At 33.0% G+C, this 12,506-nt stretch overlaps 1 protein-coding gene across 3 annotated transcripts; it reads right to left on the bottom strand.

The window, feature by feature from the left end:
* Positions 1–8,450: 8,450 nt before the first annotated feature.
* Positions 8,451–12,077, bottom strand: LOC108484370 (uncharacterized). 3 transcript variants are annotated; one of them, XM_053029239.1, is made up of 10 exons: positions 11,835–12,077; positions 11,658–11,741; positions 10,969–11,088; positions 10,631–10,773; positions 10,393–10,540; positions 10,195–10,278; positions 9,770–9,903; positions 9,592–9,671; positions 9,076–9,166; positions 8,451–8,939 (listed from the first exon to the last, which is right to left on the bottom strand). In XM_053029239.1, exons 1-10 carry the CDS (start codon positions 11,917–11,919, stop codon positions 8,712–8,714), a joined length of 1,197 nt encoding a protein of 398 aa, XP_052885199.1. In that variant the 5' UTR covers positions 11,920–12,077; the 3' UTR covers positions 8,451–8,711. The 3 variants fall into 3 exon arrangements, with proteins under 3 accessions (XP_052885199.1, XP_017643624.1, XP_052885200.1); XM_017788135.2 differs by having other exon boundaries at positions 9,770–9,885; XM_053029240.1 differs by having other exon boundaries at positions 8,800–8,939; positions 9,576–9,671.
* Positions 12,078–12,506: the final 429 nt, after the last annotated feature.

Below are 12,506 nucleotides of genomic sequence, written 5' to 3'. Positions count from 1 at the left end.
TTTTTTATCCAAATAATAGTTTTAATTCAATTAACCATTTAAAACCACTTAAACAATTAAACTTATGTAGATAAACCTTTTTATTATCATTTTATGATTTTACCCTAAAATTTTCACCCTTTATGCAATTTAGTCCCTATATTAAAACTTGCAAAGTTTCCACAATTAACCTAATAACTCCTAAGAAGATGATGGGTGTCAAAACCACCAAAAATAATTCCTACAATAAAATGAATCTAAACAATAGTAAAGAGTAGTAGGGTCGAGTCTATAAGGATTGAAAATTATGATCAACTTCCGTATCTTTCTCAACAGAATTTCGGTTGAGCCAATAATCGTGGCAATAGTCATGCCCACAACTCAAATAGACCTACTCAAAAATAAATAAAATAAATTAGGGGAGTTGGCAATGTCCAGAACTTAAATAATTAAGATAGTAGAAAGAAGCAATAAAAGAGATCGAAAGTACAATTAAATTAGAAAATGAATTTGGGTTTTGATAAAAGAAAAAGTAAGCCTTAGTCCTAGACTCTGTGAATTCCAATCTCTGAACCGATCCTTGAAATTAGTCTTTTCTCCAAAACAATAAGCTGGTTATAACGGCTAAAAATGTCTTCATCGCCAATTCTTCATCTCGTAGTTGGTCCCAGTATGACTTGCAAACCAACCCTTACCAATTATCTAACCAAGCTACACACGTTCCTGATTCAAGATTTCGACATCTTTGCACTCTGAAGAACCCAACTAGGATTAACAGCCTCAATCGCGTGGGACATTTAAACTCGATCAGTATCTCCTTTAATTAGTTCTCAGAGATCCAAATACAACACAACCGATTTGTTTCCCCAACTATCCGCAAACACGACTTTAACCTAATGCGCTTTTTGATTTGAAATCGAGTTAACTTTAAGGGATGAATTTGTCAAAATCGAGTTAACTTTAAGGGATGAATTTGTCAATCTTGATATTTAGGAAAAATAGTGAATACCGATTAGAAGGATTTTTAGTACGGTTACATATTTTACAATTGTTGACCAGAAAGAATACCGGCCTAAAGCTAAGTTAGAATTTAGTGAATCATGAAATTAATCATGCTTGATTGGTTATGGAGTGGATTTGAATGAAAAATGGTGAAAGTTCGAAATAGAAGGGATTTGGAAAACAATTAAACTAATTTGCAAAGAAACAAGCAAATGGAAATGGAATGGCAGTATCTACACGCATGAAATTGGAAGGGAAAAAATGGTTTAATTTAATTGCTTAAGCAAATTCAAGTGTGCCTTCAAGCTACCACAAATGCCCTATTTATATAAAACTGATTTACTAAATTTGGCCTAACTACCCACTACACAAAATTAGAATTAAATAAAAATAAAATAAGATTTTCTTCTACTTTTAGCTTTTACTAGGTTAAAAGAAATTTGATAAGTCCTTGACTATTTCTAAGTTTTTGCTTTGGCCCCACTTTATTGATTGTGCTGCAAACTAATCATTTTTTGCTCGTTTTTTACTCATAGCATCCCAATTGCATTCCTAACAGGATTAAAACATAAAATCACTAATTTAGCAGGGATCAATTCAAGAATTAACGGATTTAAACACGAAAAATCATGCAAATTTAACATGTTATCAAAAGAATTCATTGTAGTCCCTCTACAGCCCTTAACAACTAAATATTTACAATTAAACCATGTCTATTTCAAAATTATAACAATTAAGTCCTTAAATTCAAAATTGATTAAAGTCACTTTACAAAATGTTCCTATTTTGCTAACAAGTTCATGAATTCCTTAAATTCAAAATTGATTAAAGTCACTTTACAAAATGTTCCTATTTTGCTAACAAGTTCATGAATCTACCATCAAACTTGAAAAACACCATAAACTCATCAATGGAATAATCTAAAACATTTAACAATTTACAAATAAGTCCACAGGTTAGCTAGATTAAGCTACAACGATCTCAACAGCATAAAAAATATCTGAAAACAGACTCAGAATATGTATCATGCACACCAAATGAAGCTTGGCTGAAAGCTCCCTAAGATAATAATGGTGATTTCAGTTCTAAGGTGAAAAAAATGAAGATGATGGTTGTTTCATCTTTTAGTTTTGTTTTAATTATATTTTATTATCAAATTACAAGTTTACCCATTTTAAATTAATCACATTTTCCTATAATTCAACACTAAAAACCGTCCACTATGCTTTAGTTAGGTAAATATACCATACAAGACCCTTAATTCATGGTTTTTCATCCATTCAATACAAATAAACCTATAGCGATTAACTTTTGCAACTTTTATTATTTAGTCCTTTTCACTTAATTAACTATCTAAACGTTAAAATTTCCTAGCCAAATTTTAATACGACTCTGTAATAACCTGATAAATAATAAATAAATAATAAAATAGTGAATCACTTTTTGAAATTGTGTCCCAAAATGATGCAAGCATCAAGGCCCAATCAAGGGAGCATCGACATGATGGGCTAACTATACCTCAGGGCCCTATTACTAGATCGAAAGCTAAGCAAATCAAGTCCAGATTGAATGTAGTAATCTAAGAGTTTGTGATGAAGTCCCTACAAGCTTATTTAAAGGAAAAATGAGATCAATATTCAATTTATTGGCCCAATTCCATAATATATGAAAATCTAAGAGTTCAAAGAAAACAAGATTCTGAATCTTGGTCTAAGAAACCATATTTTGGAGTTGGAACGAAATGGACCACTATGACGAGCTTAAACGAGCCCAATCTTGCAATGAATGGATCTAGTATGCAAAATTAGCCCATAAGGACGTCCATAAGCCCATCTTGAAGTTTCAACTAGAGTTTATTGGAATCAGTTTAGGATTTAGTTTATTTTTCAGTTTTAGTTTGGCCCAGTCTATTAATGGCCCAATTAATAAGCTTAATCAAGTCAAGTTGTCTTCCACAATTTTAGGGATTTGTTTGCCTAAATTGTAGGCATTTGTCTTCCATAATTTTAAGGATTTGTTTCTTTTATCTAACTTCCTTGTAGTATAAAAAGGAGTGTTATGCACCATCTTTAGGACATATTGTGAATTTTTTATTAATAAAAAAATATTCTTCCAATTTCTTTTTACAATATTTGTTTCTTATTTATTTTAGAAGTTGTTCAACATAATCTTCGTAGATTGTTAGGGATTGTCTTCAAGCTTCAACTTGCCAAGAGTTCTTTCTTGGAGGGGAGATTAGAACTAATTGAAGGGAGTTGTTGGATCTCTTGTTTCAAAATCTTTTTAGGGTGTCTATTCAATTATTTATATTTCATCTTCCATCTTCAATTTCGTCTATGGGGCGACACCGCAATGTCGATAAGGTTTTTCAGGGCAATACCTCCAAGAGGTTTAAGGTATAAGACCATAACTGGGCTATAAAAACTAGTAGAGTCTACCAGGATAGTAAACACGTGAATCACGAGGCGTAAGACCATAGCTCAACTATGGTAACCAATGAAGTTCGCCAGGACGTTAAACGTGGGATATACTATATAAGACCATAGCTCAAATATGACAGCATAGAAAATCTACCAGGATAATAAACACGGGATAGTCTGCTAGGACACTAAACACAAGGTAGTCTATTGGGACAATAAACACTGGGTGAAAGGAAGTAAGACCCTAGTTAAGAGATAACAACCAATAGAGTCTGTCAGGATATTAAAAAGAGGGTAGAACACTAAGATGGTAATTATGGATAGTCACATATAAGGAACAGGAAAATGTAAATTGGCGAGTGGGCTTGAGAAATCTTCCAAACAAGGTAAAGGTAGTAGAAAGGGGAGACAATCCGCCTGAACAGTAATCATAAAAGCCAGTATAGCAAAAGGGTGGTAACTCAACATTAAACGATCATGGAAAATGACATGCTAATAGGTGTCTGGTGTATAGGCAAACAAAAAAAGGTTTATCCGAGGATCACAGATAAAGATACGTCATTAATCACAACCAGAGGGTACTCAAAGAAACCCTGTAAACTAGAGATTTAACATAAAGTACGCTAGTTAGTCTACAAGGAAAATGGGAGTTAGTTAGAACCCATTGAAAAAAAAAGGACACACCGCATGACAGATATGTCTATCAAGACTAATCTTCTTTAAGGGGAAATCATTGAGGAAGTATTAGCTGAATGGCTAGTTATGTAGGATGCAGTATGAAAGAGAATTCGTGAACCCAGATGGCCACTCAGTGACAGCTGGTTGAGTACTATAGGCCATAGCGGTTTGTAGTAGAAGGGGTGTGCTACACTTAAGGGTAAGGTAATGTGACTAAAGTAGATCATAAAGAAGTAATCCAATCACTATTTAAACTAAGCGAGATTCAGTCCACCAGAGTGGCGTAGGACCTTATTAGTCATGCCAACCGATGAAATGTGATAGGTTATACAGGATTATAATAAGGAAAAGAGTTCGCTATAGACTAAATAAATGTGGAATGATTGCCAAAGGGGATGTACCTAGGGGCCTTTAGGAGAATAGGCCAAAAGGCTATTAAAATAGGATATGGTGGATGGAAGATGTCATAATGGGAATCATTAGATCAAAGAATGCAAGTAAATGAATGACATAATCCTGGAATATAGCGAAAAATTTGAAGAATCGTTGAGACTACCAAGGGCTGGTAGGATTTTCTAAGAAAATATTACTTAATAATCTATCTGCCAATGAATAAATTTGAAAATAAATCAGAACCTGCCACTTCGGGTAGAGAAAGACCTATAAAAATTGAGCTCGGAGTTAATCGTGTTTAGATTTTTTATATTTAAACCCTTGCACGGTGGGGGGCCTATTTTAGCATATTATAGAGACTCATTAAGTTCTTTTGAACTTACAAAGGTTTGACTTGTGGTTGTAGGATTTGTAGATTAAGAACTTGGGGAGGCATCCAGTCAGATCATGTTGGACCAAAAAACTTCGTTGGCAAGCGCCATGCACATGGGAAGGGGGAAACATTAGAGACTTCGCCTAGAGGACGAATGTAATGTAATTAAATAGTTACCCTTGAGTCCAAAATTTAAATTAGTAAACTTTCATTTAAGCATTATGTTGGGATACATATATATTATTTAATAAAATTCACTTAAAATTTATTTGGTTAATACTTTGGTCCTTAGTTCAAATCAGGTTTATTTGAAACTCTATACCCGGCTTCGACAATTGGGTCGGGTGAGGGTGTTAAAATCGGTGTTGGGACACTAGAATTGGGTGTCGCGTGACACCTGCTAGGTGTTGCAACACCGGAACACAATGTCATGACATCAGCTTTTGCGTAGCCAAAAATTCCTGTGCCCAACAATTATGATTTTTAGGACAATTAATGGTCTTTTTTCAGCCTAAAACCCTAATTGACATTATAATTAAATGGGCACTTTAGTCTTTTGAATTTTTACTTAGTTTTTTGTCTATATAAACAACCTTATAACCTCATTGGGAGGGAAGCCGACCTAGGGATTCGCCCTAGGGAGCCGTCAAACAATCTTTTATTTTTAGTTTTTTGTTTTCTTATGTTCGCTTAATCGGAATCCTTCTATTCCGATATGAAGACGATTACGGACAGAGATTGTTCCAAAAATGTGCTTCAATCATTTATTAATAAGCATTCTCTTTTCCTTTAATATTTTATTCCTTTATTTATATTTTGTTAACTTGATCAACTAACGATCGTATGAATATTGGGATAAATTCTTGTGTGTATTTTATATCTAGTGTAACAGCCCGTTTTTAGTCAAATTGGAACAGTGGTTTCAGAACCACAAATTCAACGTCAAAATATTTATTTTATTATTATTTTAATATTTATAGCATGATAATGTGATTATGTGAAAATTTCATGAAGAAATTTTATTGTTTAAATGGTTAATTTGGTAAAAAGGACTAAATCGCGTAAAGTGTAAAACTTGTGTTCTATTAGCTAAAAGTGTCAAATAGCTATAGAACCTTAAATTTAAGGTCCTTAAATAGAAATTATACCATTATTATTATAGTGGATGATAATGGCATGACATAAATGAAGTTTTGAATTAATTTAAAGGTTAATTTTGGTTTTTGATTAGTAAAGGTTATTTTAATTAAAAAAAAACACAAAATTTGGTGGCATTCATCTTCTTAGCCAAAATTAGAATAAGAAAAGAATCCATATTATTTCATCTAGGGTTCGGTCATTTGAAAGCTAAATTGGTAAGTCATTTTGACTCAGTTTTTAATGATTTATATGTTTTTGAGATCGTTGATTCGTATTCTAGCTAGCTCGTACCTTAAATTTTGAAATTGTTAAAGATTTTTCATGTTTCCATTGTTTAATGCTTGAGTAATTTGATGATTTATGATATATTTAGTAGGTTTAATATTAGATTAATAGTTTTTGTAAAGTGATTTTTGACAAAAATGTCAAAAAGGGATTAAATTGAGAAAATGTGAAATGTGGTGGTTAAAAGTGTGAATAAATTGAAAATATGGGCTGCTAGTAACATGTATTAAATTCAGCTAAGTATGGGTTTGTACTAAATTTCATGAATTTGCAATTTTAAGTGATAAGGACTAAATTGTGAAAAATGTGAAAATTTAGAGGCAAAAGTATAAATGTGCCTTAAAGAGTGTTCTGGAATAAATTGAATGAATAGATAATTAAATAAGTTAATTTTGAATATATTTAGATCAAGAAAAGCGAAATACAGATTTAGATCGGGGAAAAGATAAAGTTATCGACTAATCGACTCAATTCGCTGTTTTCACATCTGAGGTAAGTTCGTATGTGATAAGCATTGTTACAATTATGCTTTAAATGTTTTGATATTATATAAATTGTGTTTATGAAACTATAGTCATGTTTGACGACAATTCATATATATATATATATATATATATATGGCACTTAGTGTGTGATTCAAGAAAGCTTCGGCTATATATGACACTTACTGTGCGATTCGGAATAGCTTCAGCTATATATGACACTTAGTGTGGAGACCGAGATAGTTTCGGCTATGTAAGGCACTTAGTGTGTGAAATTATAATAGCTTCGGCTACGTATTAGCACTTAGTGTATGAGATATCGAGTATTCGACAGTGTTCCGAAAAGGTATGAGTTAGTTATGAAATTGTACAGGTATGTATATGTAAAGTATGAGATTCAAGTAGAAGAAGTTATGAATTTTCATTTAAGCATATGATTAAGCATATGGAAGGTTTGTTGTTTTCATGAATTATATGTTATATAGTTCAAATTGATAAATTGTATATGAAATGTATGTTTAAAGGTGTTGTAAGTCCAGTAATGCTCTGTAACCCTATTTTGACGGTGAATACGGGTGAGGGGTGTTACATCTTGTATATTTAGAATCGAACTGATTTATTGATTAAGTAATTATTTATTTAAAATTGGGTGTTAAGAGTACTTAGTATATTTGGGAGTGACGCCCCTAGTAGAATATCTGGATAGGTGAGACCGAGAGGGTATCCTGTCGAGTATAACTTGTGCCAAGCAGTGAGATTGAAAGGATATTTGTACACCTAGGAAGATACTGAAAAGGTGACTTAGGTGGTAACCATTAGTGAAGATGAGACCAAAAGGGTATTTTTAGTTAAGGATGGTAAATATCTTAATTGAGGGTGATTTATAATTAGAGATTTAATCGATTATAGGCCGAGAACTCGCATCGTTGACACTAGGAATAAGAAATTTTATTAGTTATTTTAAGTTAATTAATATTTTAATTCTGCAACAACATTATTGATTCGTGACTCAATTATATTAATAATTATATTCGGTAATTAATTTAATAATAAATTTCTCCAATCCACAATCCTTTGGTTATAATCCTCGGAATACTTCCCAAAGTCTTTCATTGTAACACTTTACTATATTAAAATTTGACTCATATACTTGCGACACTGCTGCTTTATTATATATCTTTTTGTTGCAGTATTTTCAGTCCAGACGTTCACACGTCTAGTTGCGGTCACCGATATAAGCCAAAATTGATCGAAATAAGTTGAAACACATCGAAATGTATCAGTTTAGGATTGAAATGGTACGTATCGACCAATGCGACCGGTACCAGTACGGTACCTACTACCATGAAATTCAAGATCCAATTGGCATAATATATGTAGATTCAGAGCTAAATTTTTTTAGAATTAGAATAAAATTGACATAATGCATTATTGTTAAAAACTAATTTTTTTATTATGCCGGTTAAAAAATAGTCAATGCCATATTCTCATTAATGGTTCATGATTGGGTGACCAAAAATGATAATTTAAAACATAGGCAACCATTTATAATTTTCATAATTGAGCAACAAACAAAATTATCAATAATTGAGTAACCCTCAATGTAATTTATCATAAATTTTATAAATACTTTTGTAATTTAAATCAAATTTTTACCAGCAAAATGCTTGTTCAAAGCCGTACACGACAGATATTCAATTGTGAATTAACCCCAGTGAAAAGTTTGGATTTCACTTCATCCATATTAATATTACAAAATCATCGGGAGCGGTACATGAAAAAAGTTAAAAATATTCAGTCGGATGGAAAAGATGCAGCCATAAATGCAATAAATTTAGGGGATAATTCTTTGTAAATGTTTACTGTCTGAACTTAAAGAGAAATTACAGCAAAACAAGTATTTGGGTATACATGCTTCTAAGCAACTATACAACAAGTCACCGCATGAGGGTCTCGGAACTAACAGAAATCTCGGATTTCAAATACACGAGCAGTGCCGTCCATGGAAACAGAATCAAGGAACTCCAGATTGGAAGAGACAGCGAGAGATTGGATGGCATGTTCATGCCCTTTGAAGGTTTCGATGCATTCCCCGGAGAGACAATTCCATATGCGTATTCTCCCATCACAACACCCTGTAGCCAAGAATTTAGATGCTCCAAGCCAAGCTAAGCAAGTCACTCCTTCCTGCAAAGTTTGTTTGACCACATCACTACAAATTAAACTTAACCAAATTAACCACGGTAGCTTTAACCATGAAGCTAACTTATGTTGACCAGTTATAATGAGTAAAATATTAGACAGGTTGAAATGATTCCAAAACCTCGTGGTTACATATGAAACGTGGTGATGAGTTTTGTAGATCCCAAATTGTAAGGTTTTGATCCATGCCACCGAAAACAGCCCAAAGAAAGCTGTCGCATATAATTTGAACATAAGATCAAATCAGTCATACAAAAACAAAGCCAGAAATGCAGTCTTCTATGGTAATATGATCATAGGTATCCCCAAGGTTCTAAACCCCACTAGGCAAACTTTAGGGTGCACTCCCTTGAGTGGCCTTGCTGAACTCATTTTAGAAGAAATCTTTTATTTCAACAATGAGCTTTGTCAGTTTACTTAAAATCTTATGTGAAATATTTCTCAAGTTGGAAACCAAAACACTCAAGTAGGTTTAGGGCATTGATCAAACTGATTTGATATTGTCGTTGTTATAATATCATGGATTCACCAAAACTCTTAAGAGAAATAATTATCTGATGAAAAATGGCAACTACATTCAAACTGGTGAAACAAGTATTGGATTAGCTGTGAGAGAGAGACAGCATCATATACACACTTTGGTGCAAACGAAACACATTCAATTGACTCTGGATTGCCATCAGTTGAACCTGTCTGAGAAGAGCAAGAACTAACAACCTGCATTGATGGCGATATTTGCAAGTTAGAGATATTCACAATGTGAATAGAGCCATCCTTCGAACTAAGAACTAATCGATCTCTTGTAGAAGCCATACCTTCCCAGTTGTGATATTCACAATGTGAACAGAGCCATCCTTAGAACCAGTAATAGCTAAAGTTGAATCAGAACTTATAGACAAGCACGTCAGTCCTTCTGTATGATATGGATGACCTACCGAGAAAAAAATAACTACCAACAATTTAAAAGAGGACTGTGAAAACGAGAGCAAATAAATAATATGAACTCTTTTACAAATAAAATGATATTTTTTTGTGAACATGTTCACTACATTAGCTAGCTGTGACAGCTGAAGATTCCAATGCTACTATATTTGCGGTCAAACTGCATATCTCTTTAGCTCCTTGATTTCAATAGTATTTTCTCAAATCAATTAAGTTCATGGTCTTTTATATAACCTTATAATCAGGTTAGGTCTGAAATATCAATTAGGACATCTAAAATACGATTTCAGTTGAATACCTCTTACAACATGAATGCTTTCACCACTTCTTGGATTCCAGATCCTCAATGTAGCATCTTCAGAACCAGAACATATTGTTTTGCCTAGTTAAATCACATATATACTTATCAGATTTGCTCAAACAGAAAGCAAGATGCAAAAACAGAAAAAGAAGAGCAAAACAAATGATCTAACAGTAGAGAATGAAAAGTTAGTACCATCAGGGGTAAAATCACCACAGGTCACAATGGCACCATGGCCTGAGAATACATTAAGACACTTCCCATTATCAGCATTCCACATCCAAGCAGTGCAATCCTCAGATCCGGCTAAGATTAGATGACCTTTTGGGTGCCACCTAATCCACTATCAGGCAAGAAGTCCATCATTAATTAAGTTCCAAAGAAAACATATAATATTAAGAGTAGTTAGCATCCAAGTATTATTTAGTTTTACCTCAATGCCACCTCCAGGACCCTCAAGTGTGCGTTTGTAATTTCCAAAGGTATCCCAAACTTTAACAAGTCCGTCAAAACCTCCAGATGCAAGTAGTTGTCCATCACTGCTAAAGGCTAAACTAGAGACTGAATCGGTATGGCCTGCACAGGCATTGCATTTACAAGAGGTTTAATAGAAGCATAAGAAATGAAGAATGTTAGAAAAGTCAACGGCACACACATCCACTTTGGCAAAATGCAAAAGTAATATTGGCTTCAATAAATCACTGCAGGGAAAAACTTGTACTGCAAAAAGAGAGTGAACTGTCTAGATGTTGTATTGTATCATGGCCATACCTCGGAGCTCAGAAGCCCAATCAGCATGACCTATCTTCCAAAGGAACCCCTTATCATCTCCACCCCCAGTAGCCACTAACACTGGATCTGTTGGGCTACAGGCAACTGCATAAAGTTCACCTGGAAAAACATTCATCGCATTAAGATTCTGTACAAATTCTGGTGAGTTTTCACTCTAAATTCTTTTAGTCGCATAGAGGATGACTTTCATAATGATTTTGTTTTTCTTACAAACTTTCGTAATGATGCTTGATGTTCATCTATTGTGAAAAATAGCCTTCATGAAGGAAGCTAGTAGTAAAGAGTAAATTGAGATAGAATAAACATTACAATAATCTGATGGGACAACCCCTTCTAAATATTCTAGTTCCCATTTCTATATTGATGGAATAATTTCGTAAACAATTTTAAGATCTGTTTTCCCCTTTAAGGAAATACATATTAGTTTTGACAGTTGAGCTGGTAATCAAAGCAAGTTTCTCTCAAGACCAATAGTATGGCAAATTAAAATTCAACAAACATCACTGATTATTTCCAGGAACTAATATCGAATCTCAAATTAAACTTAAAATCCAGATAAATCAAGGCCTGAACAATAAAATTCAGCCGTTTGAAGCTACCACGAAATCTAATCCCAGGTTTGAACATAAAAACACAAAACAACAACTAAAAAAAGAAATTGTTAATACCCGTATGGCCAGTGAATATGTGAATGGAATCATCTGTATCCTCAATATTTTCAGTATCATCCTCATCGTCAGCATCAGGAAGATCTGAATAAACCCACGCACAGAAAGAAAAATAAAAATAATATTAAAAGAATATAGTTACTAAGGAAACGTAAATTTAGACAGAGAGACCGAAACCTTCTTCGTCGACATCAACTTCGTGGATTATGTCGGATTCATCAACGAATACCTGGCCCTGCTCCTCGTCATCCTGGGCTGGCATGTTCTTATTTTTTTTTTCTTGGTTTTTGTGTTGAAGCAGCTGTGAGAGTAGAGGCTAATAAGGGGTTTTAAAGGTGTCTCACCATGAATATATGTTTCGGTCGTAGCCTTGATGTGTCAGAACTCGTTAGATTTGACTTGTGAACCCAAACTTTGACTCGCCTCAGTAAACATCTATAATATATAAATTTTAAAAAACAAAATTAATTGACAGTTATAAAGAATGTTGACTCAATTGAGTTTTTAATGATTAAAAATATTAATTAGTTTTATTAATTAATAAAAATTATAAGTTGATTGGTTTGATAGTTAATTTTCTTCACATGATTAATAGAAATTACTAAAATTATCTCGTGCGAGTAAAAATAATTTTTGAAATGTACATACAAATAAATTTGGACAGCATTGTTCAGATTAATTTTGGATGAATAAATTTTTAAAAATTATAAAAATTATTGAAAATTATAAAAATTCTAAAATATGTATAAAATATTTTGTTAAATATGACTCCTATTTTCAGTCAAATTTGAGAAATAATTTTTCAGTTAAACTCTATTTACTTGTTTCAATCAAACACTGATTAGTTTA

Source organism: Gossypium arboreum, chromosome 6 (genome assembly GCF_025698485.1).
Source record: "Gossypium arboreum isolate Shixiya-1 chromosome 6, ASM2569848v2, whole genome shotgun sequence".
In the NCBI taxonomy this organism is placed as follows: domain Eukaryota; kingdom Viridiplantae; phylum Streptophyta; class Magnoliopsida; order Malvales; family Malvaceae; genus Gossypium; species Gossypium arboreum.
The sequence above is the reverse complement of the archived record's forward strand: the minus strand, read 5'-3'. Positions and strand labels throughout refer to the sequence as shown.